Source organism: Eretmochelys imbricata, chromosome 21 (genome assembly GCF_965152235.1).
Source record: "Eretmochelys imbricata isolate rEreImb1 chromosome 21, rEreImb1.hap1, whole genome shotgun sequence".
Classification (NCBI taxonomy): Eukaryota; Metazoa; Chordata; order Testudines; family Cheloniidae; genus Eretmochelys; species Eretmochelys imbricata.
In genome coordinates, this window is record NC_135592.1 from 14,134,986 (window position 1) to 14,151,679 (window position 16,694).

The 16,694-nt window shown below is 57.7% G+C and overlaps 1 protein-coding gene across 1 annotated transcript; it reads right to left on the bottom strand.

Moving 5' to 3' along the window:
- MYOG (myogenin) lies at nucleotides 1–16,088 on the bottom strand. Its single transcript, XM_077839361.1, is given in 3 exon segments — nucleotides 1–122; nucleotides 3,836–3,917; nucleotides 15,531–16,088. Coding segments are annotated over 3 exon segments (762 nt in total).
- Nucleotides 16,089–16,694: the final 606 nt, after the last annotated feature.

Sequence of the window (16,694 nt, forward strand, 5' to 3'; positions counted from 1 at the left end):
TCAGTTTTGAACCCTCTCTTCTTGGAACGTGACAGCCACATCCTCCACCGCGATGCTTTCAACAATTGAGGACAGGGAGTGAAGGTTGTGGTCTTCAGAGGATTCGTCATTTAACAAGTGATCTACAGAGAGCAAGAGAGGAAACCATATGAAGGTGATTTTGGGGACCAAACTGCCAATGAAGGTGACTGAGGGAGACCTAAGAGGAATGACCAGGGTCCCTGCAGCTGAAAGGGAAGGAACTAATCTGTTCAGGGCCGTTGCGCTGTCCAGAAAGTGTTTGCCTTGATCACCAAAGTGTTTCTAGCTCTGCCAGGCCATGGAAGATCAGCACTTAGGGTGTGGCTCTCCCATCATTCCTTCAGATACGTGGGTGTTACAGGGAGTGAAACTTGCCCAGCTTCACTGACCTGCTAGGAAAGGTGACAATTGTTCCCTGCTGTGATGCCCTGTCTGCAGCCCTGAACGAGGGGTGAGAGAAATGCCAAGCTGTGGTGGACACCTTAAGCAGTTTCTGTTCCCAAATGTAAGGGCCCTTCTAGGGTAAGTGATGAAATGTCAGAGATGGGAAAACGCACTCATTGGGTCATGTGCACCACGTCTTAACAGAGCTGAGTCATGAGAACAATCAGAGACTGGAAAACACTGAAAAGATTAGGACTGTTTCCTCATGTCCCCTCTTATTCATCGCCTCTCAGAGGTAAAGTGTACAAAATAATTGATGACGTAGTAAAGGGAGATAACGTCTATTCACAAAAAGTTACATGAGAGCAGGGGGATGTTCAATGAAACTGAAAGGCAGCAGATTCAAAACTGCTAAAGGGAAATCCTTCTCACACTCCATGAGTGCCCGGTAGAACTCACTGCCACAAGAGCTCACTGATTCATGGGCTGGGGCACATGACTTACGAGGAGAGGCTGGGGGAACTGGGATCGTTTAGTCTGCAGAAGAGAAGAATGAGGGGGGTTTGATAGCTGCTTTCAACTACCTGAAAGGGGGTTCCAAAGAGGATGGATCTAGACTGTTCTCAGTGGTGGCAGATGACAGAACAAGGAGCAATGGTCTCAAGTTGCAGTGGGGGACGTTTAGGTTGGATATTAGGAAAAACTTTTTCACCAGGAGGGTGATGAAGCACTGGAATGGGTTCCCTAGGGAGGTGGTGGAATCTCCTTCCTTAGAAGTTTTTAAGGTCAGGCTTGACAAAGCCCTGCGTGGGATGATTTAGTTGGGGATTGGTCCTGCTTTGAACAGGGGCTTGGACTAGATGACCTCCTGAGGTCCCTTCCAACCCCGATATTCTATGATTCTTTGATTCCAAAAGAGTGGCAGGATTCAGAAAAGAGTGAGACATTTATAACAAGGTTAGCATAAGCTGACCTGTAACTCTGGGGTCAGGAGGAAGCTGTCCATGAGGGCAGGTTATCCCAGAACTGCTAGTGCAGGTTTCTCCCTCTGAAGCAGCTGGCACTGGCCACTGTTGGAAACAAGATACTGGAGTAGCTGGACCCTTGGTCTGATCAGTCTGGCAATTCCTAATTTCCTATTGTCTCATGGACACCTCCTCTCTTGTTAGCAATTACTCCACCCCCACTCTCTCTTCCCACTCAACACTGTGGGAATATCAGCACTTGCTGACATGGGAAAGGCCTTTCAGGAAGCAAGGAATATGTCTGGTTGAAAATTTTCCCTTAAATCTTCTTTCCAACAGTAAATTGGGTTTTTGATTAAATGAAAAATGTTTGGGGAAAGTGTCTGCTTTCTGTGGGAAATTTACCATTTTTTGTTGGAAAACAAACAAACAAAAAAAACCCAAACTGAAGATTTGCAGCAGAAAATGTTTTTTAGCTGGACATTCTTCAGTTTTCAGCATTTTTGTTTTGGTTGTTTTTTTTTTTTTTCCCCCCAAACCAAAAGTCCAAATTACCCCTGGAATAAAGCATGCATTTTTCCAGTCAGCCCCAGTCCTGAATGTATTTCGAGATGATGTGAGTTAGCAGCTGGAACTAAGGAGGAACCAAAACCAGCTGAGCAGCTGCTTTCTCCATTGCCAGCTGCAAGTGGGTCTCCTACAGCCTGCGCCTTAAAGCTATGTTGCGTCTACCCTGAATCAGTGCAGCCAGAATCATCCACCGTGATGGCCTGACAGACAGGAACCAGGCAGAAAAGAACAGGGATCCTCCAGCCATCTCCCACCTAATCAATTCCGTGCCACGGCTGGGGCCTCAAGTGTGGAGGGTAGCCCCATCTCTCCTGTTGGCTGCCTGTAGGACACAGGTTAGCCTCCTGAGGCCTGAAATGCTTTAGTCTGAATGCAGTCTCAGTACAAGGGTATCTGGGAGAAATGTGCTGGCCGGCGTTATGCAGAAGCTCAGTCTAGGGCATGCCCTTCGGAAAGGATGAGTATCAGCTGGGGTGAAAATAGCCTGCTGTGTCCAAAAGGGGAAACCTGCAACACAGTGATGGTGAACAAGGCTTAGGGTACGTCTCACAGCAAAAAAAGACCCGTGGCAGGGCGTCTCAGGGTCCGTTGGCTTGGGCTCGTGCTGCAGGGCTAAAAATAGCCGTGTAGCCATTCGGGCTCAGGCTGGAGCCTGGCTTTGAGAGCTAGTGAAGGGGGAAGGACTCAGAGCCCAGCTTGAGCTAGTTGACCTGGCTCTGAGATTCACTGCCACGGTGGGGAGGGGGCGGGGGCATTGTGCTGTGGAGACATATCCTTAGTGGGGCGAGGGGACATCAAGACTGACATGAGTTTGCAATGTCTGGATCCTTTTGCGGTGTAGAAGAAAGGCTAGTGTTATTCTAGGCATGTGCAGAGGCTTCTGCTCCTGATTCTCAAGTCGCTGAAAAGGCAGCAAAGGGGCAGGCTAGCTCCAGAGGTAATATCCCTTCAGAACAGAAGTAAATCCTGGATTCTCCTGAACTCAGAGGGAGAAAAGAGCTCATCGGTTTAGGAGCATCTGGAGTCTCATCTCTCAGAATAAAAAAAGCCTGAAGGACGAGAAAATAGGAACCAAGCAACCCTTTTCCCTTTCCTAGAGAAAAATTCCTCTGGGGTCTGGAAAAAGCAAAAAATGGGGATTGGTCCTGCTTTGAGCAGGGGGTTGGACTAGATGACCTCCTGAGGTCCTTTCCAACCCTGATATTCTATGAAAAATTTCTATGAAAACCACCCCTGGGTGCCCTCCTTCCACCTGGGAACATCCCCCCCCACTCCTCAGTTCCTCCCACCCTATCTGCTTTGGCTTCTGGAGGAGGTGGTCCAGCACCAGGCCCACTCCCTCCCTCAATCGCCGTAGCAACAAGTTCTGGGAGGTGGCAGCCAGGACTTGAAATGCTGCCACCTGGGCCATTCTCACGCTCTGGCCAGGTGGGCAGGGCTTGCCGAAATTTGAGGAGGCTCTGGGGAGATGAGCTGTTGGGTACACAACCTATCGGTGGCTAAAGGGACAGTCTGGGTCCCGCCATGGGTGGATGGTCAGTAACTGCCCTTGGCTCAGAAGATGCTGCCATGGGGATCTGAGGACTAGCTGAACAGCCACCTGTCTCCTGGATATCTGGAAGGACCATCTGGACACCCCTTGAAAACAGTGGATTGGGGATGATGGTCTCTGGGCCTACCAAAAAGACAAGGCAAAGGGGAGACTGGGCCTGTAGGGAGGAGGGGACGTTATGTGAGAAGGGAATTAGGGAGGCCTTTTGGAGGGAGCAATGTCCCCAAAGCTCAGAGAATTTGGATAAACACCCAGTTCTCTGAGCTGAACTGTCCAGTTTTTTGTCCTTCATCCCAGAAGCACTGGGACAAAGAGACCAGTCTGGGGTATGTGCTCTGCTTACCCCCAGGGTTACTGCTGAATTCCAGCTGGGAGCTCCACTCTGGGCTGCAGGAGGCGCTGTTGGACCCACACTCACTGGCCACCTGTAATTAGGAGGAGATAATCACTGTTAGGGTTACTCATGCCAAGAGCTCTACCCTCACACTGGGTCATCTCCCAGGTGTGCTCTGAAATGCTCCACTCAGTTGGCCCAGATGGCCCTAGCTCTCCTCTCCCTCAATCCCAGTGAGAAAAGCAAACCTCTTTTAAAAATCACGTTCAGTGAGATATTGAACATAGCAGAAACTGGAATGGAAGCAAGAGCAAATGAAGGGAGAGGGGAGGGACTGGCCACCCTCACTGGAGCTGGGAAGCACACAGCGGTGTCTGTTCTCCAACCTTTCCCTGGTCACACCCGCACCCCGCCAGGTGGCTTCTCAGCTCCTCTCTGAAACCACAGTGCACAGCAACGGTGCTGAGATCAAAATGGGGCTATACTGGGGACAACTGCTCCAATGAGAGTTCTAGTTTGGAGTCGTTATACCTGCTCCTGGTAAACAGTCCTTGCATATAAACAGTCCTGTCACCTACATGCCTAGATGCTATCGGAGGGGGAACGGGGGTTTAACAGAAGATGCCATTGGGTAGGGCTACACTGCAGTCGGAGGTCATGCAACAGCAATCCCCACTCCTTAGCCCCTGTTGGGCCGGTCTTCACTAGAGTTTTTTACCTGGAATTAACTGGGTGCTAATTGACTTGTAGTACTTAACACAGTTGTAAAGGCTGGTATGGACCAAATACATGTTTGATCAAACCTACAAACACTACAGGGATTAGCCTAGGTTTGTTTCTCCACCCGGTAGATCATGACCCCTGGGATGGTGGGGGGCAAGTCAGAAAAGGCAGTCAGGGGCCCAGGGGGGTACTAAAAATGTTATTACAATCTCTAAGCAAAGAAAATCTTGCTCCCTCACTGCTGATGTTTCAAGGTCGAGTACTGTCTGCCATCCTCTCAAGGGTCCCACACAAATACATTCTATAGGCATAGCATTGACCACATTATTTACTCTCGCGTTGCAAACGTAAGGGGGTCGGAAATATTTCACTTCAAAGAACGGATCACCAACCTGACCAGGTTGAGAAACGCTGGCCTAGGGTGAAGATCAAATGTAGCCTGGCCCAAATGTGGCGGTGGGGACGGTGTTATGTTATGTATCTTGAGTTACCTGGCAATTCTTTAACTCCAGGTAAAAAGTCTAGTGAAGACATATACGCCTTGTCTCTTCTCACACATTAAACAGGGAACCAGTGCGCAAAATCACTGGGATTTATACAGACTGATCTGCTCCCTTGCGTTGTGAGATGCTGTCTTCACTGCAAAAAGAGGTATGTTTTTCTGTCAAGATAACTAACTTGAGAGAGTGATCTTGATGTAAAATCCTGGTGTACGTAGGACATTGTAGTTTTCACTTTGATGAAGCAAGTCGTGGTAAACCCCAGGAAGGGGAGAAAGGCTATAGGATTGATCTCATCTAGCTCTATGGAGCTACTTTTGCCTTGTCTCCATAATGTTTTCACATCAGTGTAACCATCTTGAAATAAAAATGCACCAATTCTTTGCAGTGAAGGTATCTTTGCAGGGTATGACTGCATTTGGAAAAAAGTTATTGTTTAACAGAATCAAAGGCATTAGTGAATCAGAATTCATCTTCTCTTGTATTTTGTTTTTTTGTGGTGATTTACATTGTTCCAATTATCCAGTAAGTTAACCCACAAGCGTGATCTGGTTGAAAAACGGTAAGTATTTTCCAGGAAAAAAATTCCAATTTTTCCATGGATTTTTAAAATCACTTTCCAGCTAAGTGAATTGAAATGTACAATGTTTGTTTTGTTTCAGAGAGAAAAGGTGGGTGACATAACAGATTTTATTGGCCCAACTTCAGCTGGTGAAAGAGGCAAGCTTTCGAGCCACACACAGCTCTTCTTCAGTTCTTCATGTTTTATTGAATATGTCCATTTTGTTTGGCTTTTCATTTCCTTGGTTTTTGTTTGTTTTATCCCCATGGAAAAGGGAGAGAAATGAAAAATATGGAGAAAAAACTAAAAAACCCAGAACACAATTTAAAATGTCAGTTCATAACAAAACAATGTGCATTTTTCATTTTGACTTTTGTCCAAAAATAGAAAAATGTAATGGAAATGAATTTGTTTCACAAAAAGGTTAGATTTTACATTATACACTTAAAGTAAACACCTTTGATCAGTCCTACCTAGGAGTTGGGAGGAGGAGAAGAGGTAAGGAGGCTAAAATGGGTTGAAGAAAAGTTGTTAGCCCTGACAGTTTAACATAGCACTTGCCTGGTTTGGGTTGTTTTGGTAAGCAGTTTGCATTGATTTATTTCCATACTGCAGGAGAAATCCATATAAATCAATTCCAATTGAGCATACTTTCTAGTTTTCACACCTTTGTTCCTATAGATTTGCCTCATCTGGTTGTTAGCTTGTGGAGATTTTTCTTAATTCTGATCATTATCATGAAAGAAAATGAATGAAAAGTAATGAAACAAGAAAGAAAAAAACATTTCACAGCCAGATCTGCGCCTCGGGAACTGTGATCCATAGAGGATGGGCAGCGAGATATTGCAAACAAAGAGCTCCTCCGGTGAGGTCCTGAACACTTTCAACTCCTGTTGACCACAATAGGAATGTGCAGTGTGCTGAGCACCCCACAGGATTGAGCCCAGAATGCATTGCAGTCTTTCACGTTTCTTAAAATGTGCAAAAATGTTATGGAAGTTTTGTGGTATTGACAACTCTTATATTTTTCTCAGGAGTCTTATAATAGTCAGAGATTTTTCTTAAATCTCCAGCTCCTGAAGTCAAGTGACTACTGGCTATATCAGCTGTCTTTTTTTGTTGTTGTTTTAAAGTAAGTTTCTAGCCCCAGGGGTTTTAGAGAAAAGCTTGACCGGAGTGTAACTCTAGTGGTTGAGAAACCAGGGGGCAAATAAAAAGAACCCAATGTGTATTATCTTTTAAAAATCTCATAATTTTTAAGACAGTCTTGTGGTGGTGGTGGTGAGTACTGACCAGAACTGGGCAAAGAATGGATTTTTCAGCTCACTGGCAATTCCAAAACATTTAAAATATAAAACTGTCTTCGGTCAAACTGAAAACAAATTTTTAATTTTTTTTTTTTTAGGAGAATTGAAAAGTACAAAAAAAAATTCAACGTGAAACCAAAAAATGGACCCAGCTCTAGCCCTGACTCACGAGTTTTGAATGCGTATGGTTGGCAGTTCTGGTTCTGAGACTCTGGGTGGGGCCCCGATGCCCTTGTGTGGCACTTGGATGGGCACACTGAATAAAACAAATGTGCTAAACAGGTGGCCTTGTTCCCAGCCACACCCACACCCTCTTGCCCTCTCCTCTGCACATGCGCGGGGGCTTGCCACTCAAGTGCCATCTGCTGCAAAGACCGTTCCAGGTGCCAGTCGCATTTGCTGTAAGGATGTGCAGACATTTGCTCTTAGCGTGCCTGGCTCAGGGGCCTTTCTATGAGACTAGCTCAGGAAGTTAACTTTTTTTTTATTGCCTAGAGCATTTACTGCCCAAATATTATGATCCAGTATATACAGCATGTACCAGATTCTCCACTACACGGCAGTTGTTCTAGCAACACTGAATCCAGGCACAAGGCTGTTTTGCCAGAGCAGAGCAGAGCAGTGAGAACATATTGGCAAATCTGCCCTGACGCATCCCCCTGCAGGAACGCATCCTAGGCACAAAATATTGACTCTTTCCTGGGCAATGCCACCTTGCAGGGACTGTGTCTTGTTACATTCTAAGCCTTTGTGAAAGGAGAAAGGACAGCGCTTGCCCACGCAGAGAGGAGAATTTCAAGAACCCTCTTGGTTTGCTTGTTGGCGTTATCAGCAGCCACGAGTTGTACCTGAGCTTGGCCTAAGGAGGAGACTGGGGGGTTATTGTGGAAGGGGTTATAGGGCATATCAGGCATTTAATGCTGACGATCAAAACCGCTTTGCAACCTGTGCCCCTGTGGCTGCTCACACTGACCAGGGGATCATCACCTGCTTTCTTGACTGGGCTCCATGTGCCCCTTTCTGGGTCACTTTTGTCAGCCCATTTTCAGATGTCACCAGCCTCGACTCTCAGCCCTTCTAGGCCACCTTCCCCTGGGCTGGGAGGCAGGGGGTGCACATGCTCTCTCCATGGCTGGGAAGTGGTGGTCGCTGTGCTCCCTCTCTCCCTGGGGGGGGCCGGCTGTGGAAGCTGCGGTCTCCCTGGGCGGGGGCCGGCTGTGGAAGCTGCGGTCTCCCTGGACGGGGGCCGGCTATGGAAGCTACGGTCCCCCTGGGTGAGGCCGGTTATGGAAGCTGCGGTCTCCCTGGGCGGGGGCCGGCTATGAAAGCTACGGTCTCCCTGGGTGAGGCCGGCTGTGGAAGCTGGGGTCTCTCCCTGGGCGGGGGCCGGCTATGGAAGCTGCGGTCTCCCTGGGCGGGGGCCGGCTATGGAAGCTACGGTCTCCCTGGGTGAGGCCGGCTATGGAAGCTGCGGTCTCTCTCTGGGCAGGGGCCGGCTATGAAAGCTACGGTCTCCCTGGGTGAGGCCGGCTGTGGAAGCTGCGGTCTCTCCCTGGGCGGGGGCCAGCTATGGAAGCTGCGGTCTCCCTGGGCGGGGGCCGGCTATGGAAGCTGCAGTCTCCCTGGGTGAGGCCGGCTATGAAAGCTACGGTCTCCCTGGGTGAGGCCGGCTGTGGAAGCTGTGGTCTCCCTGGGCGGGGGCCAGCTGTGGAAGCTGCGGTCTCCCTGGGCGGGGGCCAGCTGTGGAAGCTGCGGTCTCCCTGGGTGAGGCCGGTTATGGAAGCTGCGGTCTCCCTGGGCGGGGGCCGGCTATGGAAGCTACGGTCTCCCTGGGTGAGGCCGGCTGTGGAAGCTGTGGTCTCCCTGGGCGGGGGCCAGCTGTGGAAGCTGCGGTCTCCCTGGGCGGGGGCCAGCTGTGGAAGCTACGGTCTCCCTGGGTGAGGCCGGCTGTGGAAGCTGCGGTCTCTCCCTGGGCGGGGGCCGGCTATGGAAGCTGCGGTCTCCCTGGGCGGGGGCCGGCTATGAAAGCTACGGTCTCCCTGGGTGAGGCCAGCTGTGGAAGCTGCGGTCTCCCTGGGCGGGGGCCGGCTATGAAAGCTACGGTCTCCCTGGGTGAGGCCAGCTGTGGAAGCTGCGGTCTCCCTGGGCGGGGGCCAGCTATGGAAGCTGTGGTCTCCCTGGGCGGGGGCCAGCTGTGGAAGCTGCGGTCTCCCTGGGCAGGGGCCGGCTATGGAAGCTGCGGTCTCCCTGGGTGAGGCCGGCTATGGAAGCTGCGGTCTCTCTCTGGGCGGGGGCCGGCTGTGGAAGCTGCGGTCTCCCTGGGCGGGGGCCGGCTATGGAAACTGGGGTCTCTCTATGGACGAGGGCCGGCTATGGAAGCTGGGGTCTCTCTATGGATGGGGGCCGGCTATGGAAGCTGCGGTCTCTCCCTGGGCGGGGGCCGGCTATGAAAGCTGCGGTCTCTCTATGGACGGGGGCCGGCTATGGAAGCTGCGGTCTCCCTGGGTGAGGCCGGCTATGGAAGCTGCGGTCTCCCTGGGCGGGGGCCAGCTGTGGAAGCTGCGGTCTCCCTGGACGGGGACTGGCTATGGAAGCTGCGGTCTCTCTCTGGGTGGGGGACGGCTATGGAAGCTGCGGTCTCCCTGGGTGAGGCCGGCTATGGAAGCTGCGGTCTCCCTGGGCGGGGGCCGGCTATGGAAGCTGCGGTCTCCCTGGGTGGGGGACGGCTATGGAAGCTGCGGTCTCCCTGGGTGGGGGACGGCTATGGAAGCTGCGGTCTCCCTGGGTGAGGCCGGCTATGGAAGCTGCGGTCTCCCTGGGCGGGGGCCGGCTGTGGAAGCTGCGGTCTCCCTGGGTGAGGCCGGCTATGGAAGCTGGGGTCTCTCCCTGGGTGGGGGACGGCTATGGAAGCTGCGGTCTCCCTGGGTGAGGCCGGCTATGGAAGCTGCAGTCTCCCTGGGCGGGGGCCGGCTATGGAAGCTACGGTCTCCCTGGGTGAGGCCGGCTATGGAAGCTGCGGTCTCCCTGGGCGGGGGCCGGCTATGGAAGCTGCGGTCTCCCTGGGTGGGGGACGGCTATGGAAGCTGCGGTCTCCCTGGGTGGGGGACGGCTATGGAAGCTGCGGTCTCCCTGGGTGGGGGACGGCTATGGAAGCTGCGGTCTCCCTGGGTGAGGCCGGCTATGGAAGCTGCGGTCTCCCTGGGCGGGGGCCGGCTGTGGAAGCTGCGGTCTCCCTGGGTGGGGGACGGCTATGGAAGCTGCGGTCTCCCTGGGTGAGGCCGGCTATGGAAGCTGCAGTCTCCCTGGGCGGGGGCCGGCTATGGAAGCTGCGGTCTCTCTATGGGCGGGGGCCAGCTATGGAAGCTGTGGTCTCTCTATGGATGGGGGCCGGCTATGGAAGCTGCGGTCTCCCTGGGCGGGGGCCGGCTATGGAAGCTGCGGTCTCCCTGGGTGAGGCCGGCTATGGAAGCTGCGGTCTCTCCCTGGGCGGGGGCCGGCTATGGAAGCTGCGGTCTCCCTGGGTGAGGCCGGCTATGGAAGCTGCGGTCTCCCTGGGCGGGGGCCGGCTATGGAAGCTGCGGTCTCCCTGGGTGAGGCCGGCTATGGAAGCTGCGGTCTCTCCCTGGGCGGGGGCCGGCTATGGAAGCTGCGGTCTCCCTGGGTGAGGCCGGCTATGGAAGCTGGGGTCTCTCTATGGACGGGGGCCGGCTATGGAAGCTGCGGTCTCCCTGGGTGGGGGCCGGCTATGGAAGCTGCGGTCTCTCTCTATGGATGGGGGCCGGCTGTGGAAGCTGCGGTCTCCCTGGCCGGGGGCCGGCTATGGAAGCTGGGGTCTCTCTATGGACGGGGGCCGGCTATGGAAGCTGCGGTCTCCCTGGGTGAGGCCGGCTATGGAAGCTGCGGTCTCTCTGGACGGGGGCCGGCTGTGGAAGCTGCGGTCTCTCTATGGACGGGGGCCGGCTATGGAAGCTGCGGTCTCTCTCTGGGCGGGGGCCGGCTATGGAAGCTGCGGTCTCCCTGGGTGAGGCCGGCTATGGAAGCTGCGGTCTCTCTATGGACGGGGGCCGGCTATGGAAGCTGCGGTCTCCCTGGGCGGGGGCCGGCTATGGAAGCTGTGGTCTCTCTATGGACGGGGGCCGGCTATGGAAGCTGCGGTCTCCCTGGGCGGGGGCCGGCTATGGAAGCTGCGGTCTCCCTGGACGGGGACCGGCTATGGAAGCTGTGGTCTCCCTGGGCGGGGGCCGGCTATGGAAGCTGCGGTCTCCCTGGACGGGGACCGGCTATGGAAGCTGTGGTCTCCCTGGGCGGGGGCCGGCTATGAAAACTGGGGTCTCTCTATGGATGGGGGCCGGCTATGGAAGCTGGGGTCTCTCTATAGATGGGGGCCGGCTATGGAAGCTGGGGTCTCTCTCTGGGCGGGGGCCGGCTATGGAAGCTGCGGTCTCTCTGGACGGGGGCCGGCTGTGGAAGCTGCGGTCTCTCTATGGACGGGGGCCGGCTATGGAAGCTGGGGTCTCTCTCTGGGCGGGGGCCGGCTATGGAAGCTGCGGTCTCTCCCTGGGCGGGGGCCGGCTATGGAAGCTGCGGTCTCTCTGGGCGGGGGCCGGCTGTGGAAGCTGCGGTCTCTCTCTGGGCGGGGGCCGGCTATGGAAGCTGCGGTCTCCCTGGGTGAGGCCGGCTATGGAAGCTGGGGTCTCTCTATGGACGGGGGCCGGCTATGGAAGCTGCGGTCTCCCTGGGTGAGGCCGGCTATGGAAGCTGCGGTCTCTCTATGGACGGGGGCCGGCTATGGAAGCTGCGGTCTCCCTGGGCGGGGGCCGGCTATGGAAGCTGTGGTCTCTCTATGGACGGGGGCCGGCTATGGAAGCTGCGGTCTCCCTGGGCGGGGGCCGGCTATGGAAGCTGCGGTCTCCCTGGACGGGGACCGGCTATGGAAGCTGTGGTCTCCCTGGGCGGGGGCCGGCTATGGAAGCTGCGGTCTCCCTGGACGGGGACCGGCTATGGAAGCTGTGGTCTCCCTGGGCGGGGGCCGGCTATGAAAACTGGGGTCTCTCTATGGATGGGGGCCGGCTATGGAAGCTGGGGTCTCTCTATGGATGGGGGCCGGCTATGGAAGCTGCGGTCTCTCTCTGGACGAGGGCCGGCTATGGAAGCTGCGGTCTCTCTCTGGACGAGGGCCGGCTATGGAAGCTGCGGTCTCTCTCTGGACGGGGGCCGGCTATGGAAGCTGGGGTCTCTCTCTGGGCGGGGACTGGCTATGGAAGCTGCGGTCTCTCTCTGGACGGGGGCCGGCTATGGAAGCTGCGGTCTCTCTCTGGACAGGGGCCGGCTATGGAAGCTGCGGTCTCCCTGGGTGAGGCCGGCTGTGGAAGCTGCGGTCTCCCTGGGTGAGGCCGGCTATGGAAGCTGCGGTCTCCCTGGGCGGGGGCCGGCTATAGAAGCTGCGGTCTCCCTGGGCGGGGGCCGGCTATGGAAGCTGCGGTCTCTCCCTGGACGGGGACCGGCTGTGGAAGCTGCGGTCTCCCTGGGCGGGGGCCGGCTATGGAAGCTGCGGTCTCCCTGGGTGAGGCCGGCTATGGAAGCTGCGGTCTCTCTGGACGGGGGCCGGCTGTGGAAGCTGCGGTCTCTCTATGGACGGGGGCCGGCTATGGAAGCTGCGGTCTCTCTCTGGGCGGGGGCCGGCTATGGAAGCTGCGGTCTCCCTGGGCGGGGGCCGGCTATGGAAGCTGGGGTCTCTCCCTGGGTGAGGCCGGCTATGGAAGCTGCGGTCTCTCTATGGACGAGGGCCGGCTATGGAAGCTGGGGTCTCCCTGGGCGGGGGCCGGCTATGGAAGCTGGGGTCTCCCTGGGCGGGGGCCGGCTATGGAAGCTGCGGTCTCCCTGGGTGAGGCCGGCTATGGAAGCTGCGGTCTCTCTATGGACGGGGGCCGGCTATGGAAGCTGGGGTCTCTCCCTGGGCGGGGGCCGGCTGTGGAAGCTGCGGTCTCCCTGGGTGAGGCCGGCTATGGAAGCTGCGGTCTCTCTGGGCGGGGGCCGGCTATGGAAGCTGTGGTCTCTCTGGACGGGGGCCGGCTATGGAAGCTGGGGTCTCTCTATGGACGAGGGCCGGCTATGGAAGCTGGGGTCTCTCTATGGACGGGGGCCGGCTATGGAAGCTGGGGTCTCTCTATGGACGGGGACCGGCTATGGAAGCTGTGGTCTCCCTGGGCGGGGGCCGGCTATGGAAGCTGCGGTCTCCCTGGGTGAGGCCGGCTATGGAAGCTGCGGTCTCTCTATGGACGGGGGCCGGCTATGGAAGCTGGGGTCTCTCCCTGGGCGGGGGCCGGCTATGGAAGCTGCGGTCTCCCTGGGCGGGGGCCGGCTATGGAAGCTGGGGTCTCTCTATGGACGGGGGCCGGCTATGGAAGCTGGGGTCTCTCCCTGGGCGGGGGCCGGCTGTGGAAGCTGCGGTCTCCCTGGGTGAGGCCGGCTATGGAAGCTGCGGTCTCTCTGGGCGGGGGCCGGCTATGGAAGCTGTGGTCTCTCTGGACGGGGGCCGGCTATGGAAGCTGCGGTCTCTCTATGGACGGGGGCCGGCTATGGAAGCTGCGGTCTCCCTGGGCGGGGGCCGGCTATGGAAGCTGCGGTCTCTCTGGGCGGGGGCCGGCTATGGAAGCTGTGGTCTCTCTGGACGGGGGCCGGCTATGGAAGCTGGGGTCTCTCTATGGACGAGGGCCGGCTATGGAAGCTGGGGTCTCTCTATGGACGGGGGCCGGCTATGGAAGCTGGGGTCTCTCTATGGACGGGGACCGGCTATGGAAGCTGCGGTCTCCCTGGGCGGGGGCCGGCTATGGAAGCTGCGGTCTCCCTGGGTGAGGCCGGCTATGGAAGCTGCGGTCTCTCTATGGACGGGGGCCGGCTATGGAAGCTGGGGTCTCTCCCTGGGCGGGGGCCGGCTATGGAAGCTGCGGTCTCCCTGGGTGAGGCCGGCTATGGAAGCTGCGGTCTCTCTATGGACGGGGGCCGGCTATGGAAGCTGGGGTCTCTCCCTGGGCGGGGGCCGGCTGTGGAAGCTGCGGTCTCCCTGGGTGAGGCCGGCTATGGAAGCTGTGGTCTCTCTCTGGGCGGGGGCCGGCTATGGAAGCTGGGGTCTCTCTGGACGGGGGCCGGCTATGGAAGCTGCGGTCTCTCTATGGACGGGGGCCGGCTATGGAAGCTGCGGTCTCCCTGGGCGGGGGCCGGCTATGGAAGCTGCGGTCTCCCTGGGCGGGGGCCGGCTATGAAAACTGGGGTCTCTCTCTGGACGGGGGCCGGCCATGGAAGCTGCGGTCTCTCCCTGGGTGAGGCCGGCTGTGGAAGCTGCGGTCTCCCTGGGCGGGGCCGGCTATGGAAGCTGGGGTCTCTCTCTGGACGGGGGCCGGCTATGGAAGCTGGGGTCTCTCTCTGGGTGAGGCCGGCTGTGGAAGCTGCGGTCTCTCTCTGGACGGGGGCCGGCTATGGAAGCTGGGGTCTCTCTCTGGGCGGGGGCCGGCTATGGAAGCTGCGGTCTCTCCCTGGGTGAGGCCGGCTATGGAAGCTGCGGTCTCTCTATGGACGGGGGCCGGCTATGGAAGCTGGGGTCTCCCTGGGCGGGGGCCGGCTATGGAAGCTGCGGTCTCCCTGGGCGGGGGCCGGCTATGGAAGCTGCGGTCTCCCTGGGTGAGGCCGGCTATGGAAGCTGCGGTCTCTCTATGGACGGGGGCCGGCTATGGAAGCTGGGGTCTCTCTATGGACGGGGGCCGGCTGTGGAAGCTGGGGTCTCTCCCTGGGCGGGGCCGGCTGTGGAAGCTGGGGTCTCTCTATGGACGGGGGCCGGCTGTGGAAGCTGTGGTCTCCCTGGGCGGGGCCGGCTATGGAAGCTGCGGTCTCTCTATGGACGGGGGCCGGCTATGGAAGCTGGGGTCTCTCTCTGGGCGAGGGCCGGCTATGGAAGCTGCGGTCTCTCCCTGGGCGGGGGCCGGCTATGGAAGCTGCGGTCTCTCCCTGGGCGGGGGCCGGCTATGGAAGCTGCGGTCTCTCTATGGACGGGGGCCGGCTATGGAAGCTGGGGTCTCTCTATGGATGGGGGCCGGCTATGGAAGCTGGGGTCTCTCTCTGGGCGAGGGCCGGCTATGGAAGCTGCGGTCTCTCCCTGGGCGGGGGCCGGCTATGGAAGCTGCGGTCTCTCCCTGGGCGGGGGCCGGCTATGGAAGCTGGGGTCTCTCTATGGACGGGGGCCGGCTATGGAAGCTGGGGTCTCTCTCTGGACGGGGGCCGGCTGTGGAAGCTGGGGTCTCCCTGGGTGAGGCCGGCTGTGGAAGCTGGGGTCTCCCTGGGCGGGGGCCGGCTGTGGAAGCTGCGGTCTCTCTCTATGGATGGGGGCCGGCTATGGAAGCTGCGGTCTCTCTCTGGGCGGGGGCCGGCTGTGGAAGCTGGGGTCTCTCCCTGGGCGGGGGCCGGCTATGGAAGCTGGGGTCTCTCTATGGACGGGGGCCGGCTATGGAAGCTGGGGTCTCTCTCTGGACGGGGGCCGGCTGTGGAAGCTGCGGTCTCTCTCTGGGCGGGGGCCGGCTGTGGAAGCTGCGGTCTCCCTGGGCGGGGCGCTGGGCACTTACCCCTGGCTGGGAGGCGTTGCTGCGGTAACGCAGGTCCCTCTGCTCCCGCTCCTGCTGGTTGAGGGTGCCGAGCAGGGTCTGCAGGCGCTCGATGTACTGGATGGCGCTTCGCAGGATCTCCACCTTGGGCAGCCGCTGGTTGGGGTTCAGTAGCGTGCTCCGCTTCAGGGCCTCAAAGGCCTCGTTCACCTTTTTTAACCTCCGCTTCTCCCGCAGGGTGGCGGCACGGCGCCGGTCGATGGAGACCGTTTTCCTCTTGCAGATCTTGCACGCCCAGGGCAGACACTGGCCGGGGCAGTGCTCAGGCAGGGGCGAGCCCTTCTCCTCCAGCCCCGTCCTGCCCTCAGGACACAGCCCCAGGCCCGGCCGCTCCTGGTACGCCCCCTGCTCGTAGCCCTGCAAACGGGAGCTCAAATAGTTTTCGCCATCGTAAAATCTCTGGTCTGGAAAGAAGTAAGGGTTGGTCTCAAAGAGCTCCATGGGCAAGCGGCTGGCGGGGAGCAGCCTGCTCAGAGTGTGCGGCTGCTCTGTCTCCTAACACCAACTGTTTGGTGGCATTTAAACCCTGGCGCTGGCATTAAATCACAGAGATAAATATAGAAAAACCTAAAGGAAACCTGAGCCTGCCCTAAGCTGCTGCCTCACATCAAAACTTGTCCATCTGATTTCATGTGCTCTCCCTGTGGGGATTAGGCTGCCCGGGGCTGCGCTGCATCTGGGGGGCGGGGGGACGGGGGAGCTGGCATGTGTTGGACAGCGGCTCGGCCACCTCGCAAACAACGGCCTTGTTTGAGTCCTTCTCATTTCTTCTCTTTCCAGCGCTGTTGATGATCAGGCTGCTCCCGGGGCTGGCAGCTCCACGCTGCATTCCTGCATCATCTGCTGCCTTCAGTTACTGCTCCCGGCCAGGGCCAGGGCCAGGGCCAGGGCCTCACAGCACGGCCTGCACTGAGGAGAAAGGCCAGCTCAGTTCCCGGCTCCGACAGGGGCAGGCCCTTGGGGTGCCCCCCACACACCAAGCCCTGCCCGCACTGCCCCACACCACAGGCTTGCGCTACCCCTCCCCTCACACCCTGCTCTGCCCCGAACTGCAGGCCTGCTCTGCCTGGAGCCTCACAAGCTCTGCCCCTCCCTTCACACCCTGCCCCACTCTGCCTGGAGCTG